The 13229-nt window shown below is 43.6% G+C and overlaps 1 protein-coding gene across 3 annotated transcripts in view; it reads left to right on the top strand.

Moving 5' to 3' along the window:
• The window catches only part of SLC2A9 (solute carrier family 2 member 9), a 197940-nt gene extending 187275 nt beyond the window's left edge, over positions 1-10665 (top strand). For 2 of the 3 annotated variants that reach the window (XM_054484723.2, XM_054484722.2), the window contains 2 exons: positions 780-907; positions 9207-10665. In XM_054484723.2, the coding sequence (XP_054340698.1) occupies positions 780-907; positions 9207-9491 (413 nt within the window). In that variant the 3' untranslated portion in view covers positions 9492-10665. The remainder of the gene's footprint in view (positions 1-779; positions 908-9206) is intronic. The other variant, XM_054484724.2, reaches the window with a different exon arrangement.
• Positions 10666-13229: the final 2564 nt, after the last annotated feature.

Genomic DNA, 13229 nt, shown 5'->3' with positions numbered 1-13229 from the left:
TCTCACTTATGAGTGAGAACATACGATGTTTGGTTTTCCATTCCTGGACTCACTCCCATTTTAATGAACAAGTCATCCCAGCAGACAAGGGTTCCCCATGAAAGCAAAGACATGTTGCTTTTGACCTCACTGTAGGAACAGCCCCAGCACATAAATAATTGTTGGATGTTGACACAATGAATGGCTCCAGCCTAGTAATTTCCAAATTGTGTTCAGTGTCTCTCTAGAGTTTAGTAAAAGTCCCTGAGGGATTTCCCATCCAGTACACACTCTGTCTTGTCTGAGAAACACCCAGGTGTAGATCTTATTGGCAGAGTGGTGACTCCAGCTGGAGATGAGGAGGTTCAAGTGGGATCCCAGCAATCATGCTGAGTCCTAGGTCCCAGTCTGGGCACAGGGCGCGATCACCGGTCTCACTGTACAGGATATGGAGGAATGGAAGGGTATAGACCTCAGACCACATGTGAGTTTGGAAATGTGTGGAGGTAGCTTGGGTTGTGGTGGTGACTGGAGGCTCTCCTGGCATCAGAAAGTAAAGGGTAATAAATGCCCTGCAATTGCACAGGACAGTCTCTCAAAGCAAAGACTTGTCCCACCCCAATATCAATGATATCTCCACTGAGTAACACTAAGCCACAAGGGCGACTCAGGAACTGGGGCCCACTACACATCCAGTAAAGGGGCAGCGGGGGGCTCTAAAGTGTGGCAGATGGAGATGGATGCTGGAGGCATGACCTCCTCAGAGTGATTAATTCCGTGTCCTGGCTCACACATTGCAGGTGGCATTCCGTTCATCTTGACTGGTGAGTTCTTCCAGCAATCTCAGCGGCCGGCTGCCTTCATCATCGCAGGCACCGTCAACTGGCTCTCCAACTTTGCTGTTGGGCTCCTCTTCCCATTCATTCAGGTATGACTGACAAGGAGTCTTTTGCCCATGGGGTTCCCTTTGATTCTGCAGCCCTTGAGGGGTGATTCATAGAGCAGAGGTTGATCTCTGTCCTCTCAACTGGAAACTCATGCTATTTTCCTAAGGAAGGAAGAAACTATGTTTCGGGCAAAACCTTTCATCCCTTTCTGTTTCCTATGCCTTCCTAGAGCTTCCCTAAATGCTGTGGGCTGCTTCAGAGGGCATGGACTACCCATTGCTGACGGTATGCAAGGACTCCTAGGTTAGCAACTCAAACCTACAGCCTACTTATCATTTTTGCAATGTGCTCATCACTGTGTAAAACAAATTCCATCTAATAGTTCCAGTGCACACTGCAAACCACCACCCATTTAGCATGCTCATTGTCATCATCATAACCACAGCTAATGGGATCATTGTCCCAAGGGTGACAGTGATCAGTAGGAAAATGCCCACATACTCAAGAATCAGATACAAGTCTTTTTGGGTAGGGAAAGAATCTATTCGTTGGATTCACTAATTCAACACATATATATGTTGAGTCCCAGCTGTGTGCCAGGCACTATTCTAGGCAATGAGGATACAGTGGTAACAAAGCCTGTGTTTCCTGGTCCTGGAGCTGAACGGGGAAACAAAAGAGGCAGAAGTGCTATTTTAAATGGGGCAGTCGTGAAGGGCTCTGGAAGGAGGTGACAGTTGCGCAGAGGCCTGAGTGAAGTGAGGGAGCAGAGCTGTCTGGGAATGGTGAAGTCCTGGCTAGAAAAACAGCAAGTGCAAGGGCCCTTAGGCAGGGCTATATTTGGCCTGTGTAAGAAACCACCCAGAGGCCTATATGACTGAAACAGAGTGAGCAAGAAAGATGGGCAAGATAGAGGATCAGATCAGAGGGTTATCTGGGAGCAGGAACACAAAAGGCTTTGCAAGCCTTCTGCACAGAGCAAGGGGCCCGGAAGCATTTGCAGAAGGAGGATGAAGCGTCCCTGCTCAAATGCCCACCAGGGCTCCCTGCTGCCCTCAGTGCTGGGTGGTACCACCTGGAGGAGGTGAGAATCCGTCAGATACATCACCATCCATTCTCAGGAGCTATTTCAAACCTGTCTTCCTCCCCTCACCAACTGTTCTGGACACTCAGTTCTAAGTCTGCCTGCTAATTTACTAGTGCCAAGCCCGACACATCCCAGAGATTCTGCTGCCAGCTTAGGTGAGCCGAAGGTCAGTATTTGCACTCCAATACCCAACTCCCAGTATGGGGCACTCCAGGCACCAGCCACCCCAGCTCCAAGCCTGCATGGTGGCTGTTCCCACATTCACAGTTACGGAGCAGTTGCTCTGTGCCACCCCCCTCCCCCATGCATGTCTTTCTGTGCCCACATCACCCTCACACAGTCCTGAGGTGGAGTTTCTGATCCTTGCCACTGTACAGGCAAGGAGGTCCAGGAAGCAGACATGGTCGGCCCAGTTCCCACAATCAGCATCAAACCCAGTTTCTCCACTTCACCACCTCGTGCTCAACTTCCCTCTCCATCCATCACTTGCTACAGCCTCCTCGTCTCGGAGGAGGGTTAGAAGGTTGCCACACCCAGAACTTTCAAGGCATCTTTGTGTTTTAGCAACAACCACTCTATTTCTGAAACATAAGTGCTGTTGGGGGCTCCATGAGCCATGGAGTTACTCAAGATCCCACACCCATTTACTCCCATCCTGGGACACCTTCACGTGGCTGCAGTCAGAACATAACAAGTTATCTTTTCAATTGACTTTAAACCTCAAGTGGCTTTTTACAGTTTGGCTCAAAGCCAGCAGAGCCAGGTGTCAGTAAAGTCGTCATTGTGGCAAAAGTTAACTTCAAGCTGCTTCTGTCAACACGGTTCCCCCATCACATTTATAAATTAAGTAGAGAAGCTCCAGCACCTTCACATGGCCCAGTATTGAGATTTGTATGTCCGAGAAGCAGGCCACTATCTTCTGAGCCACTCGGGGGTGTGGGGTGTGAAAGACCTTGCTTGCCTGCCACAGTTTGAGCGTTAACAGCACCAACGTGCCACTTTAGCATAGTGTTCACTGAACGCTTGCTGTGTGCCCAGAGCACTCTACCACTGCCTGTGCTAGGAGGTAGTGCCTGTATCACGCCCTTTGACAGGCAAGGGGATGAGCTCAGAGAGATGTAGTAACTTCCAAGGTCACTGCACTTCCAAACCTAGATTTTTTTGTATTTCTAAAAACTAGGATCAATTCTTTGCTTTATTCTTGCTTCTCTTGCCTGTCATTTATGAGCCTTTTCTTATGCCTGTGGGCATTTTCGAAACAAATCCCCTCTGGAAACAGTTCCTGAGCAGCTGGGTATGTCCAGGGTGTCTGGGTTTTCAGGGGTCATTCGGGAAACATTGCAGGTGTGACTGTTGATGAACCTTCATCGGAGCAGGAAGAGCCAGGCTGGACATACAGATGGAGACGCTGGGCAGGTAGCTACGTTTAGTATTTTGTGAAATGTCAGCTTCCTGACCCAAGCCTAAGAAGGCAGCCACGCTTAATTTCCTTTCTAGAGAGGAGCTTAGCAAGTTAGAGAGCTGGGCTTAGGGGGCTGCTATGAGCAATGATCAATGCATTAGAGAAATACAGGGCTAACAAGTTCTAAGTCACATCCCCCAACCCCAGCCCACCACAGCCCCACCCATACCCGCCCACGGGAGCAACATGTATGTGTTGTAGATGCCATACATGAACCATTTCTGACCTACCTCCCTTCTGAAAACCAGCTCAGCCACAATCAAGAGCTACTATGTTCATCTACTTGGGCCTTGGGCCGCCATGACCAAATAGCACAGACTAGGGAGCTTCAACAACAGAAATTTATTTTCTCACAATTCTAGAAAGTAGAAGTCTGAGCTCAAGGGCTTAGCAGGGTTAATTTCTTCTGAGGCCCCTCTCCTTGGCTTGTAAATGGCTGTTGTCAAGTTCACAACTACACCAATTGCTATTCCCAGGGTCAGGTTCCAGCTTATGCTGAGGTCTGAAGGCAGTGGGTGGATGAGCAGACAGCTGGAAGAACACTCAGGGGGCTGCAGGCAGCTGCAGTGTAGTCTCTCAGCAGCTCACTCACACTAGTTCTCTCACACTGTCCACCTTGTCTTGGCTGCTTAGTCCAGCAGCTCCCACATGTGGCTGCACTGCCAGCTTGCCCTTCAAGGTCATCAGCTTAACTCTTTCTCTGGGCACCGGAACTCGAGCTATGTCCTAGCTCCCCTGTTTCCATTTTGCAGATGGACAGCTCTTGTTTTCTTTCTCTTTCTCTGGGCGCCAGCGCGAGAGTGCTGGTACAGTGTCAGCAGGGCAGTTATACCTTTTACAGACAACAGTGGTGTAGGGCCAAGGGATGCCCTTCCCATGTTATGGCTACATGGCTGTGATAACAGGTGGAGTTATACGCCTGCCCTCTAAACTCACTAAGTCACTCTGGATGTTTAACTCAGCCTACCCTTGACCAAAGCACAAACATGTTCCTTACAGCTGTCTTCTCCCTGTGTCCTCACATGGTCTCCTTTCTGTGTCGATCTGTGTCCTCATCTCGTCTCTTATAAGAACAGCAGGATATTGGATTAGGGCCCACCCTAATGACCTCATTTCAACTTAATCACATCCTGAGGTGCTAGGGCTTAGGACACAATGGATGAATTTCAGGAGGGACGCAGTTCAGCCCACAGCAGCCACCAAGAGAAACTACTCACACATCTTGATTGTTTCACTTATTCCAATAAGTGTCAGTGGCAAATGTATTCCAGCCCCCAAACAGACCCCTAAGAAGCCTGGACTTCTTCCTCAGAATAAAATGTCTGAACCAGTAGAGCCACAGACAACGGCACGAATCACGCCTGTATTGAAGCCCATGTATTAGCGGAGGGCCCTGGGCATACTCCTCAAGCATGGGTTTCCTCTCCAAGCCTGAGTTTCCTCACCTGTAAAACAGGGAAAATCCTTAGCCCTCTCATCACCAATAGAGAAAGGAGGCCACTGTGGTTGTGGGGAGGAGCCCACATCCCTTCATGCTCACCTCCACACTCTGGCGCTGGGATCCTGTTGGCAGCATTTGCTGTGGTCAGCATCAGTGTTGCTTGGGCCATTTGTTATAAAGCCTGCGAAAAACGGTCTCCAGTGTGGAGTGCCAATATTTTCCGATTCAGAGAAAATTGCATGCAAATGTGTGCCTCTTTGATTCTACTCGAGTTGTAAAATGCAGTTTGAGTTCAATAAATTCTGGAAAAGAGCAAATTATTCTTTTCAACCTGAAGAATATTGGGTCATATCCTGAGTGCCTCAGCAGAGTGAGACGGGCAGGGCTAGTCAAACTTTTTCTGAGCTTTTTGTTTTTCTTCAACTTTTATTCTAAGTTGGGGGTACATGTGCAGGATGTGCAGGTTTGTTACACAGGTAAACACATGCCGTGGTGGTTTGCTACACAGATCAACCAATCACCTAGGTGTTAATATTAAGCCCAGAGTCCATTAGCTATTCTTCCTAACACTCTCCCTCCACTGCAACCCCCCGATAGGCCCCAGTATTGTTCCCCTCAATGTGGCCATGTGTTCCATTGTTCAGCTCCCACTTATAAGTGAGAACATGCAGTGTTTGGTTTTCTGTTCCTGTGTTAGTTTTCTGAGGGTAACAGCTTCCAGCTCCATCCATGTCACTGCAAAGGACATGATCTCATTCCTTTTTATGGCTACATAGTATTCCATGGTGTATATATGCCACATTTTCTTTATCCAGTCTATCATTGATGGGCATTTGGGTTGATTCCATATCTTTGCTATTGTGAATAGTGCTGCAATGAATATACGCATGCATGTATCTTTATAATACCATGATTTACATTCCTTTGGGTAGATACCCAGTAATGGGATTGCTGGGACAAATGGCATTTCTGCCTCTAGGTCTTTGAGGAATCACCATGCTGTCTTTCACAATGATTGAACTAATTTAAACTCTCATCAACAATGTAGAAGCATTCCTTTTTCTCCACAAGCTCGCCAGCATCTGTTGTTTCTTGACTTTTTAATAATTGCCATTTTGACTGGCATGAGATGGTATCTCATTGTGGTTTTGATTTGCCTTTCTCTAATGATCAGTGATGTTGAGCTTTTTTTCATATGTTTTTTGGCCATATGAATGTCTTCTTTTGAGAAGCATCTGTTTGTGTCCTTTGCCCACTTTTTAATGAGGTTGTTTTTTCTTGTAAATTTGTTTAAGTTCCTTGTGGACTCTGGATATTAGAACTCTGTCAGATGGGTAGATTGCAAAAACTTTCTCTCGTTGTGTAGGTTGTATGTTCACTATGATGATAGTTTTTTTTTGCAGTGGAGAAGCTCTTTAGTTTAATTAGATCCCATTCGTCAATTTTTGCTTCTGTTGCTCTTTTTTTTTTTTTTTTTTGACATTTTTGTCATGAAATCTTTGCCCGTGACTATGTCCTGAATGGTATTGCCTAGATTTTCTTCTAGGGTTTTTATAGTTTTGGGTTTTACATTTAAGTCTTTAAGCCATCTTGAGTTAATTTTTGTATAAGGTGTAAGGAGGGGATCCAGTTTTAATCTTTGCCTCAGCCTCTCAAGTAGCTGGGATAACAGGCGGCTGCCACCATGCCGAGCTAATTTTTGTAATTTTAGTAGAGATGGGTTTTCACAATGTTGGCCAGGCTGGTCCTGAACTTCTGACCTCAAGTGATCCACCCACCTCAGCCTCCCAAAGTGCTGAGATTACAGGCGTGAGCTACTGTGCTTGGCTGAGCCACGTGTTCTTGACTGAATTTTGTGAAGCTGTGAGAATAATCCTCACGACACCCATCAGGTCCCTTGGGAAAAGAAAGCCAAGCAAGAGGCAGCTGTGTGGGTGTCAGAGAGGTCCTAGGAAGCCCTGTGTGTGGCCTGGGATAGGGCAGGAAGCCTCTCTGAGCCTCAGTCCATCCATCCACTCACTAAGATACTCAGAGCATCTACTGTATATCAGACATTCTCCGGGCTCTGGGAATACAAGAAAAATGATGACTCCTGCCTTCAGATAGTTACCTCTTGGTAGGGAGAAGGTTAATAAACAGGCAGTTGCACACTATAATGCTGCATAGTGATGAGTGTTTTTGAAGGCAATGAAGCAGGGCTGGGAGGGGCTATTTCGAAATGAGAGTCAAAGAAAACCTCTCTGAGAAAATGACCTTTAAGTCGGATGAAGAGGAGAAAGAAAGCAGGATACACAGAGGCCTAAACAAAGATTATTCCAGCAAGAGAGAACAGCATGTGCAAAGATTCTGAGGCCTAATACTGGAGGGAAATCATAAAGGCAGTGGAGTTGGGGCAAAGAAAGTGAGGAGAGAAAGATCAGAGAAATAAGAGGGACACATGGTCGGTGGCCTTGGAGGCCATGGTGAGGACTTTGGCTTTCCTGCAGGTGACTTAGGAAGTCATGGTGGGTTTTGAGCAGAGGAGTGACAAGTTTTGTCCTTTGTTTAACAGGATCACTCTGGCTTGTCTGTTAAGAATAATCTTAAGATTATGCTTAAAGTGAAAAGCAGGGAAATCAGTTGACAAGCTATTGCAAAAATCCAAGCAAAACATAATGGTGGCTTGCACCAAAATTAGGTTACAATAGAAGTGATGACAAACCCTCAGATTTGGAATACATTTCAAGGTGGAGCAACATGATTTCCTGATGGAGCAGATGTGGGTGGGAGAGAGAGAGAGAAGCTCAGCCTGCCTCCAAGTGTTTTTGTTGGCATAATCAATCAGAAGGATGGAGGTGCCATCAGCAGAGATGAGGACGGCTAGAGCAGGCAGTTTTAGAGGCTCCACTTTGGACTTGATAAGTCAGATGTCCATTCCGCCTGCAGATGGGGGTGTGGAGGATGTTGAATGCAAAAATTGATATGTCTCATTTCATCTTCAAAACAATATGTGGGTATATATCACCATGTTGCAAATGAGGAAACAGATGCTCAGTGGATTGAAATTCTATCTTAAATGGCACATCATAAGTGTTAGAACAACATGTGAGTAATGGGATCAGGATTTGAATCCCACTCAACTGGCTTCAGAGCCCATACTCTCCCCCTTCTCCACACTACTCTTGAAGTCTTTGTACGAGCAGAAGGCACAGTCTCAAGAGCTAAGCACCCCCAGGTGTGGAACATTTACTGCATGTGGCACTTTAAAGGGAATGTCTCATTTAATTCATACAACAACCCTACATGTACCATGATTATCCTCTTTTTCAATCATGGAAACTGAGGGACAAAGAGTCTCAGATTTAGTAAATGGTAGATCTAGGATGTGATCCAGGGATCAAGCTTAAGCACTCTGCCATTCTCCAAAAATAAATGTTTGTCAAATCAAAGAATAGAATGGAATTGACTAAAATCTGGATATTGCTTCTTGGGAAATATTATTCAAAGACAGTGTCACCTTATCTTTGGATCAGTAGATGTTTGTTGCATATAATAGTCACAATCCTGACAGCTGGGACCCAGAAAGTCTTTTATTTCTGGAATGGTGGCTCATGCCTATAATCCCAGTACCTGGGAGACCAAAGCAAGCAGATCGATTCAGGCTAGAATTTCAAGCCTTTTATTCCACAAACATGTCCTGAGTACCTCCTATAAGGCACAGGAGCTACAGAGGTGACTGAGTCACTGAGAAGCTCAAGGTCTAGTGCAGTTGGCAGGGTTATTCTAGTCCAAGCACTAATCAGGATACATAAAACAGAGTGATTGCATTGAACATTTCTATTTTTTCTCATCTCTCTTATTTGTGCAAGGCCGTCTCAGAGTATCAATTAGTGAGTTAGATCATTTGCATATTAGAAAAACTGGCATTACCTTGGCCTATTCTATGCTCCACATTCTTCCTATGAACTAAGGCATTTCTCTTCCCTTTTGATGTCATTCTTGTCTCATGTGTATAGTAGAAGCATGGAGACAATGTGGTTAATTGTAAATATAAGCTTAAGCTAATATTCAGCAAGCATTCCATTTTGCTTTTATGATGATTAATTTTTAAATGCCAAATTTGCAACAACAACAACAAAAAAGTGCCATTTTCTCATCTTTCCGAGAGTTTGAAGCTGATTTATTCAAGCCTTATGTGATAACACTTCATGTAGGGCACACTTGCCTTATAGAGCCAACATCACACATGGTGTTTTGTCTAGGAGTATTGGTATATGAATGTGGAGCTATTTTAAAAATCTGTGTAGAGATGGTTTAACAGCAAGTTTACTGATTATCTATTTGATGGTTTTTGTCTCTGCCTTTCCACAGAAAAGTCTGGACACCTACTGTTTCCTAGTCTTTGCTACAATTTGTATGACAGGTGCTATCTACCTATATTTTGTGCTGCCTGAGACCAAAAACAGAACCTATGCAGAAATCAGCCAGGCATTTTCCAAAAGGAACAAAGCATACCCACCAGAAGAGAAAATTGACTCAGCTGTCACTGATGGTAAGACAAAAGGAAGGCCTGAACAAGTTTCCTCCTCCACGTTGGACAATTATGTCAAAAACAGGATTGTCTACATGGATGATCTCACTTTTCAGGAAACTTAAAATTTACCCATTATTGGGAGGCTTAAATGAATTGAAGCTATGCAAGTCTTTTATATTATTAAATATTTAAAAGTAAACCTGTACTAATCTAACATTGCAACTATGTTAGCATTATTCACAACTGAATCTCCCAAACTCTTCTGGAAGCTGCAAGGAATCACTCTGTGTTTCAGTAGACCCACCGTTCTTCCATATAGGTTGATGACCTGCCTTCTTCATGACTCAACCCATGATTTCAAAATGAAATTGGGGAAATAGTATGTTAATGCTTTATCAAAGAAAAATAAATTTGGTCTGATAGGGGACTCAATGGATTAGAGATCACAGACTGAGGTTCTAGTCCCAGCTTTACCACAAGCAGCCTTGACCTGCCCTCAACCTGGGTCCCAGTGCCTCAATGACCCTAGGCTTCCATCCCTGATATAGGCTTTCAGAAGTCAGTGGAAAGATTATTCATAGTGCCTAAGAAATGCCTGTTTCCAATATTTGACCTTGTGGATCTCAGGTTTTGGAGATCCTAATGCCAACCCACCAGCCTGCAGATTTTGTCTTTCCCAAACTGTGTTCCAGGAATGGGCTCAAAACTTCAGGGCTGACGCTGTCCTCACCCCAGACTATTAGAGTCCTGTGTGCTCACAGAGAACATGAAGAAGAGCAATGTGTGGAAGACTTAACTTTCTCGTAACTGCAGCAGGGACTGAAAATTGACCTCTATCCAAATGAAAAACAATGTTGAGGATGATTCTAAAGCTAAACCTAGGCTTAGTGGGGGAAAAAAAACATTGTGATTAATTGGTGATCTCTGCCACAAGTGTGGGGCTCAGAGTGTCAGCACATGTACCTCATGTTTACCAAGTCTACAAGAGATTTCTCTGAAAAGGTAATGAGCTGTCTTGAAAGATGGGGAGTTCACCATCACTCAAAGTGCTCAAGGGAAGACTGGGTGATTACTCATCTTGACTGTTGCCAAGAAAATCTGTGTCAACTTTGGAGGAAGGTGTTTGGAATAGATATGTTGAAGGGCACTTCTAACTCTTACATGCTAGGGTTGTTTGAGTAAGATCTACTTACAGCCTGCCATCGTAATGTGTGGCTTGTGGTTTGGGCGATTTCCTATACTTGCTTCTAAAATGAAACAACGTGTCCTAAAGTAAAGTAAAGTGCACTTGAATTAGCACCAGTGTGTTTGAATTTGGTATCTCATAGGAGTGGGGCCAGAGAGGACTTGACTTAACAATACCACTAGAATCCTTTCGGCCATAATCCCTTGGGTTTCCTCAGATCATTCTTGACGATGGCAGCCTTAGCCAAAACTTGAGTTCTGTTTTCCTTTTCTGTGGAGTATTCTTTCATCACTGGGCCACTCCTTTGGTTAATTGCCAACTCAATGCACCATGCCATCCAGCTTTGGGTTTGCTGAAAAATTTGGACAGTGTTTGTCAAGATGAAGAGAAAGTGAGGTGTGGGTTCCAAAAGTGCCTGAGACCAAAAGAGCCAAAGACAGTGTAAAATAAAAGTCTTAGCTTTTTGGTATTCTATTTTATTTGGAGACTTGAGAATTTAGGCAATAAATATTTACTAGGTACCTATCATAGACAAGGCACTAGCTACATGCTAAAGATGTGTCAGTAAGCAAGAAAATATACTGCCCTCACCTGCAAAAGCCCATGTCTACCAGAGAAGGTAGAAAATCAAAGCATTAACTGTAAAGTTGTCATCAGTACTGTACTTTACAGTACAGTAAATTGTCATCAATACAGTGATATAGAAACATGCCACAGGGATGACTGGGGTGAGAGGTGAGAATCAGGAAAACCTTCCCAAATAAGTGACAGAAATAGAATGGGGAACACTATGACCGTCAGGCAATAGGCCAGGAATTATTCTTACATGTTATTTTATTTGAAAAGCTCATAGAGCCATTTCTTACTCCATTTTCTACTGCTTATAACAGAATACCTGAAACTGGGTAATTTATAGACAAATAAACTTATTTTTTTTACAGTTCTCGAGGCTGTAGAGTTCAATGTCAGAGGGACATCTGACGAGTGCCTTCTTACTGGTGGGGACTCTTGCAGTCCTGAGGTAGCACAGGGAATCACATGGTGAGGCGGCTAACTGTATTCACTGGGGTCTCTCTTCTCTTTATAAAACCACCAGTCCCACTCCCATGATGACCCGTTCATTCATTCACTCATTAATCCATTAGTTCATGAGGGCTCTCATGACCTGACTACCTTTTAAAGACTCTGCATCTCAATACTGCCACATTGGGGATTAAGTTTCAACATGACTTTTAGAGGGGACATTCAAACCATAGCAGCCACATTAAGGAAATTTTTGAAAAATGAAAGAATAAGACACCCACAATCTCATATCCTTTACTCCCCCAACATAAGCAATTTAATTTTTAGACAGTTCTGTCCATTTCTTGCTTATTATTCATCCAGTTGGAATCACAGAATACATGAAACACAATTACAATCATCTTGTCTCTTATCTTCTATTTTTTCCACTTTATATTAAATCAAATGCATCATCTCAATTCCAAACCCTTTTGTTTATACTCTGATATTCACTCCAGTGAATTCTTCATGTATAAAGTTGTTTTTCACAGCCACATACTTGTACCACAAATCTAGGGGGTATTCTTTCTTTTAGTGTCCTTAATATTGTATTACTTTCTAATATTCACACTTTAACTTTACAAATGAGTAGACTGGAATAGCTGTGTTTCAGTACAGAACTTTTTTCTTATGTTTGCTTGGGCCTTTCTCCTCTCTGTTACCTATGTTGATAATCTAGGATTTGTTGTCTCACATTTTTCCCGATTTTCATATGATATTCAATGAAATAAAATACATGTGACATAAAAAAAAGTTGTTTTCCAGATACCCAAATGTAATGGGGAGTGCCGAGTCAGAGAGACAGACATTTTCGTAAGCTTTGCTTCACAGGCTCTGGTTCTTGGCTGAAAGGTACTAGCCGCTTACAGCACCCTGTATCCATTCACAGACCCTAAAAGAATCTCTAGTCAAATTAACAAGTCTCCTTTCCTAATTCCTGACCAGTAGTTGGGGATTAGGCCCTTGTCTTACTATTTTACATATTCTCTCACCTCCAAGCCATGGAGGTTTATATTTCTTCTTTTCAGGTTCACTAAAAGTAACTCTTCCAGCTGCTAGTTCTGGCTAAGTAAGCGCACTCCACCCTATTTCTCCCACTGATCATAACTAGCAACCCTGGACAGAATCATAATGCAAACATGTAAGGACTCAGAAAAATAAATTATATCAGGCAAATTGAAGAGAGAAATCAAAACCCAAAGGATGGTTAATATAGCAGTGAGTATCTCCTGGCTTATACTCCAAGATAGGGCAGTTTTGGAAACTGTGCAATGGACATGGACTGAAAATGCTGCAGGAGACATCTCCTGCCTCGATCCCTTCCCAGAGTGACAGGAAAGGGATGGCCTTGGGGGAAAAAATGTGATCAAACTGATGAAAATCAAATATAAAGGAAAAAATCTTGAAAGGCACCTTAGAAAAATCAAAACATTACATAGAGTGGAAAATTATTTGCATGACTTTAGATTTCTCATCAGAAACCAAATAAGCCAGAAGAGACTAGAACAATATCTCAGTATTTTTTTAAATACTGAAAGAACTGTCAATCCAGTTTGAATTTTTTGAAGGCCGATCTATATGCTATTTACAAGAAGCCCACATTAAACATAAT

This window comes from Pongo pygmaeus, chromosome 3 (assembly GCF_028885625.2).
Source record: "Pongo pygmaeus isolate AG05252 chromosome 3, NHGRI_mPonPyg2-v2.0_pri, whole genome shotgun sequence".
NCBI lineage: Eukaryota > Metazoa > Chordata > Mammalia > Primates > Hominidae > Pongo > Pongo pygmaeus.
Note: the sequence above shows the minus strand (reverse complement) of the source record. Positions and strands in the feature narration are given on the sequence as shown.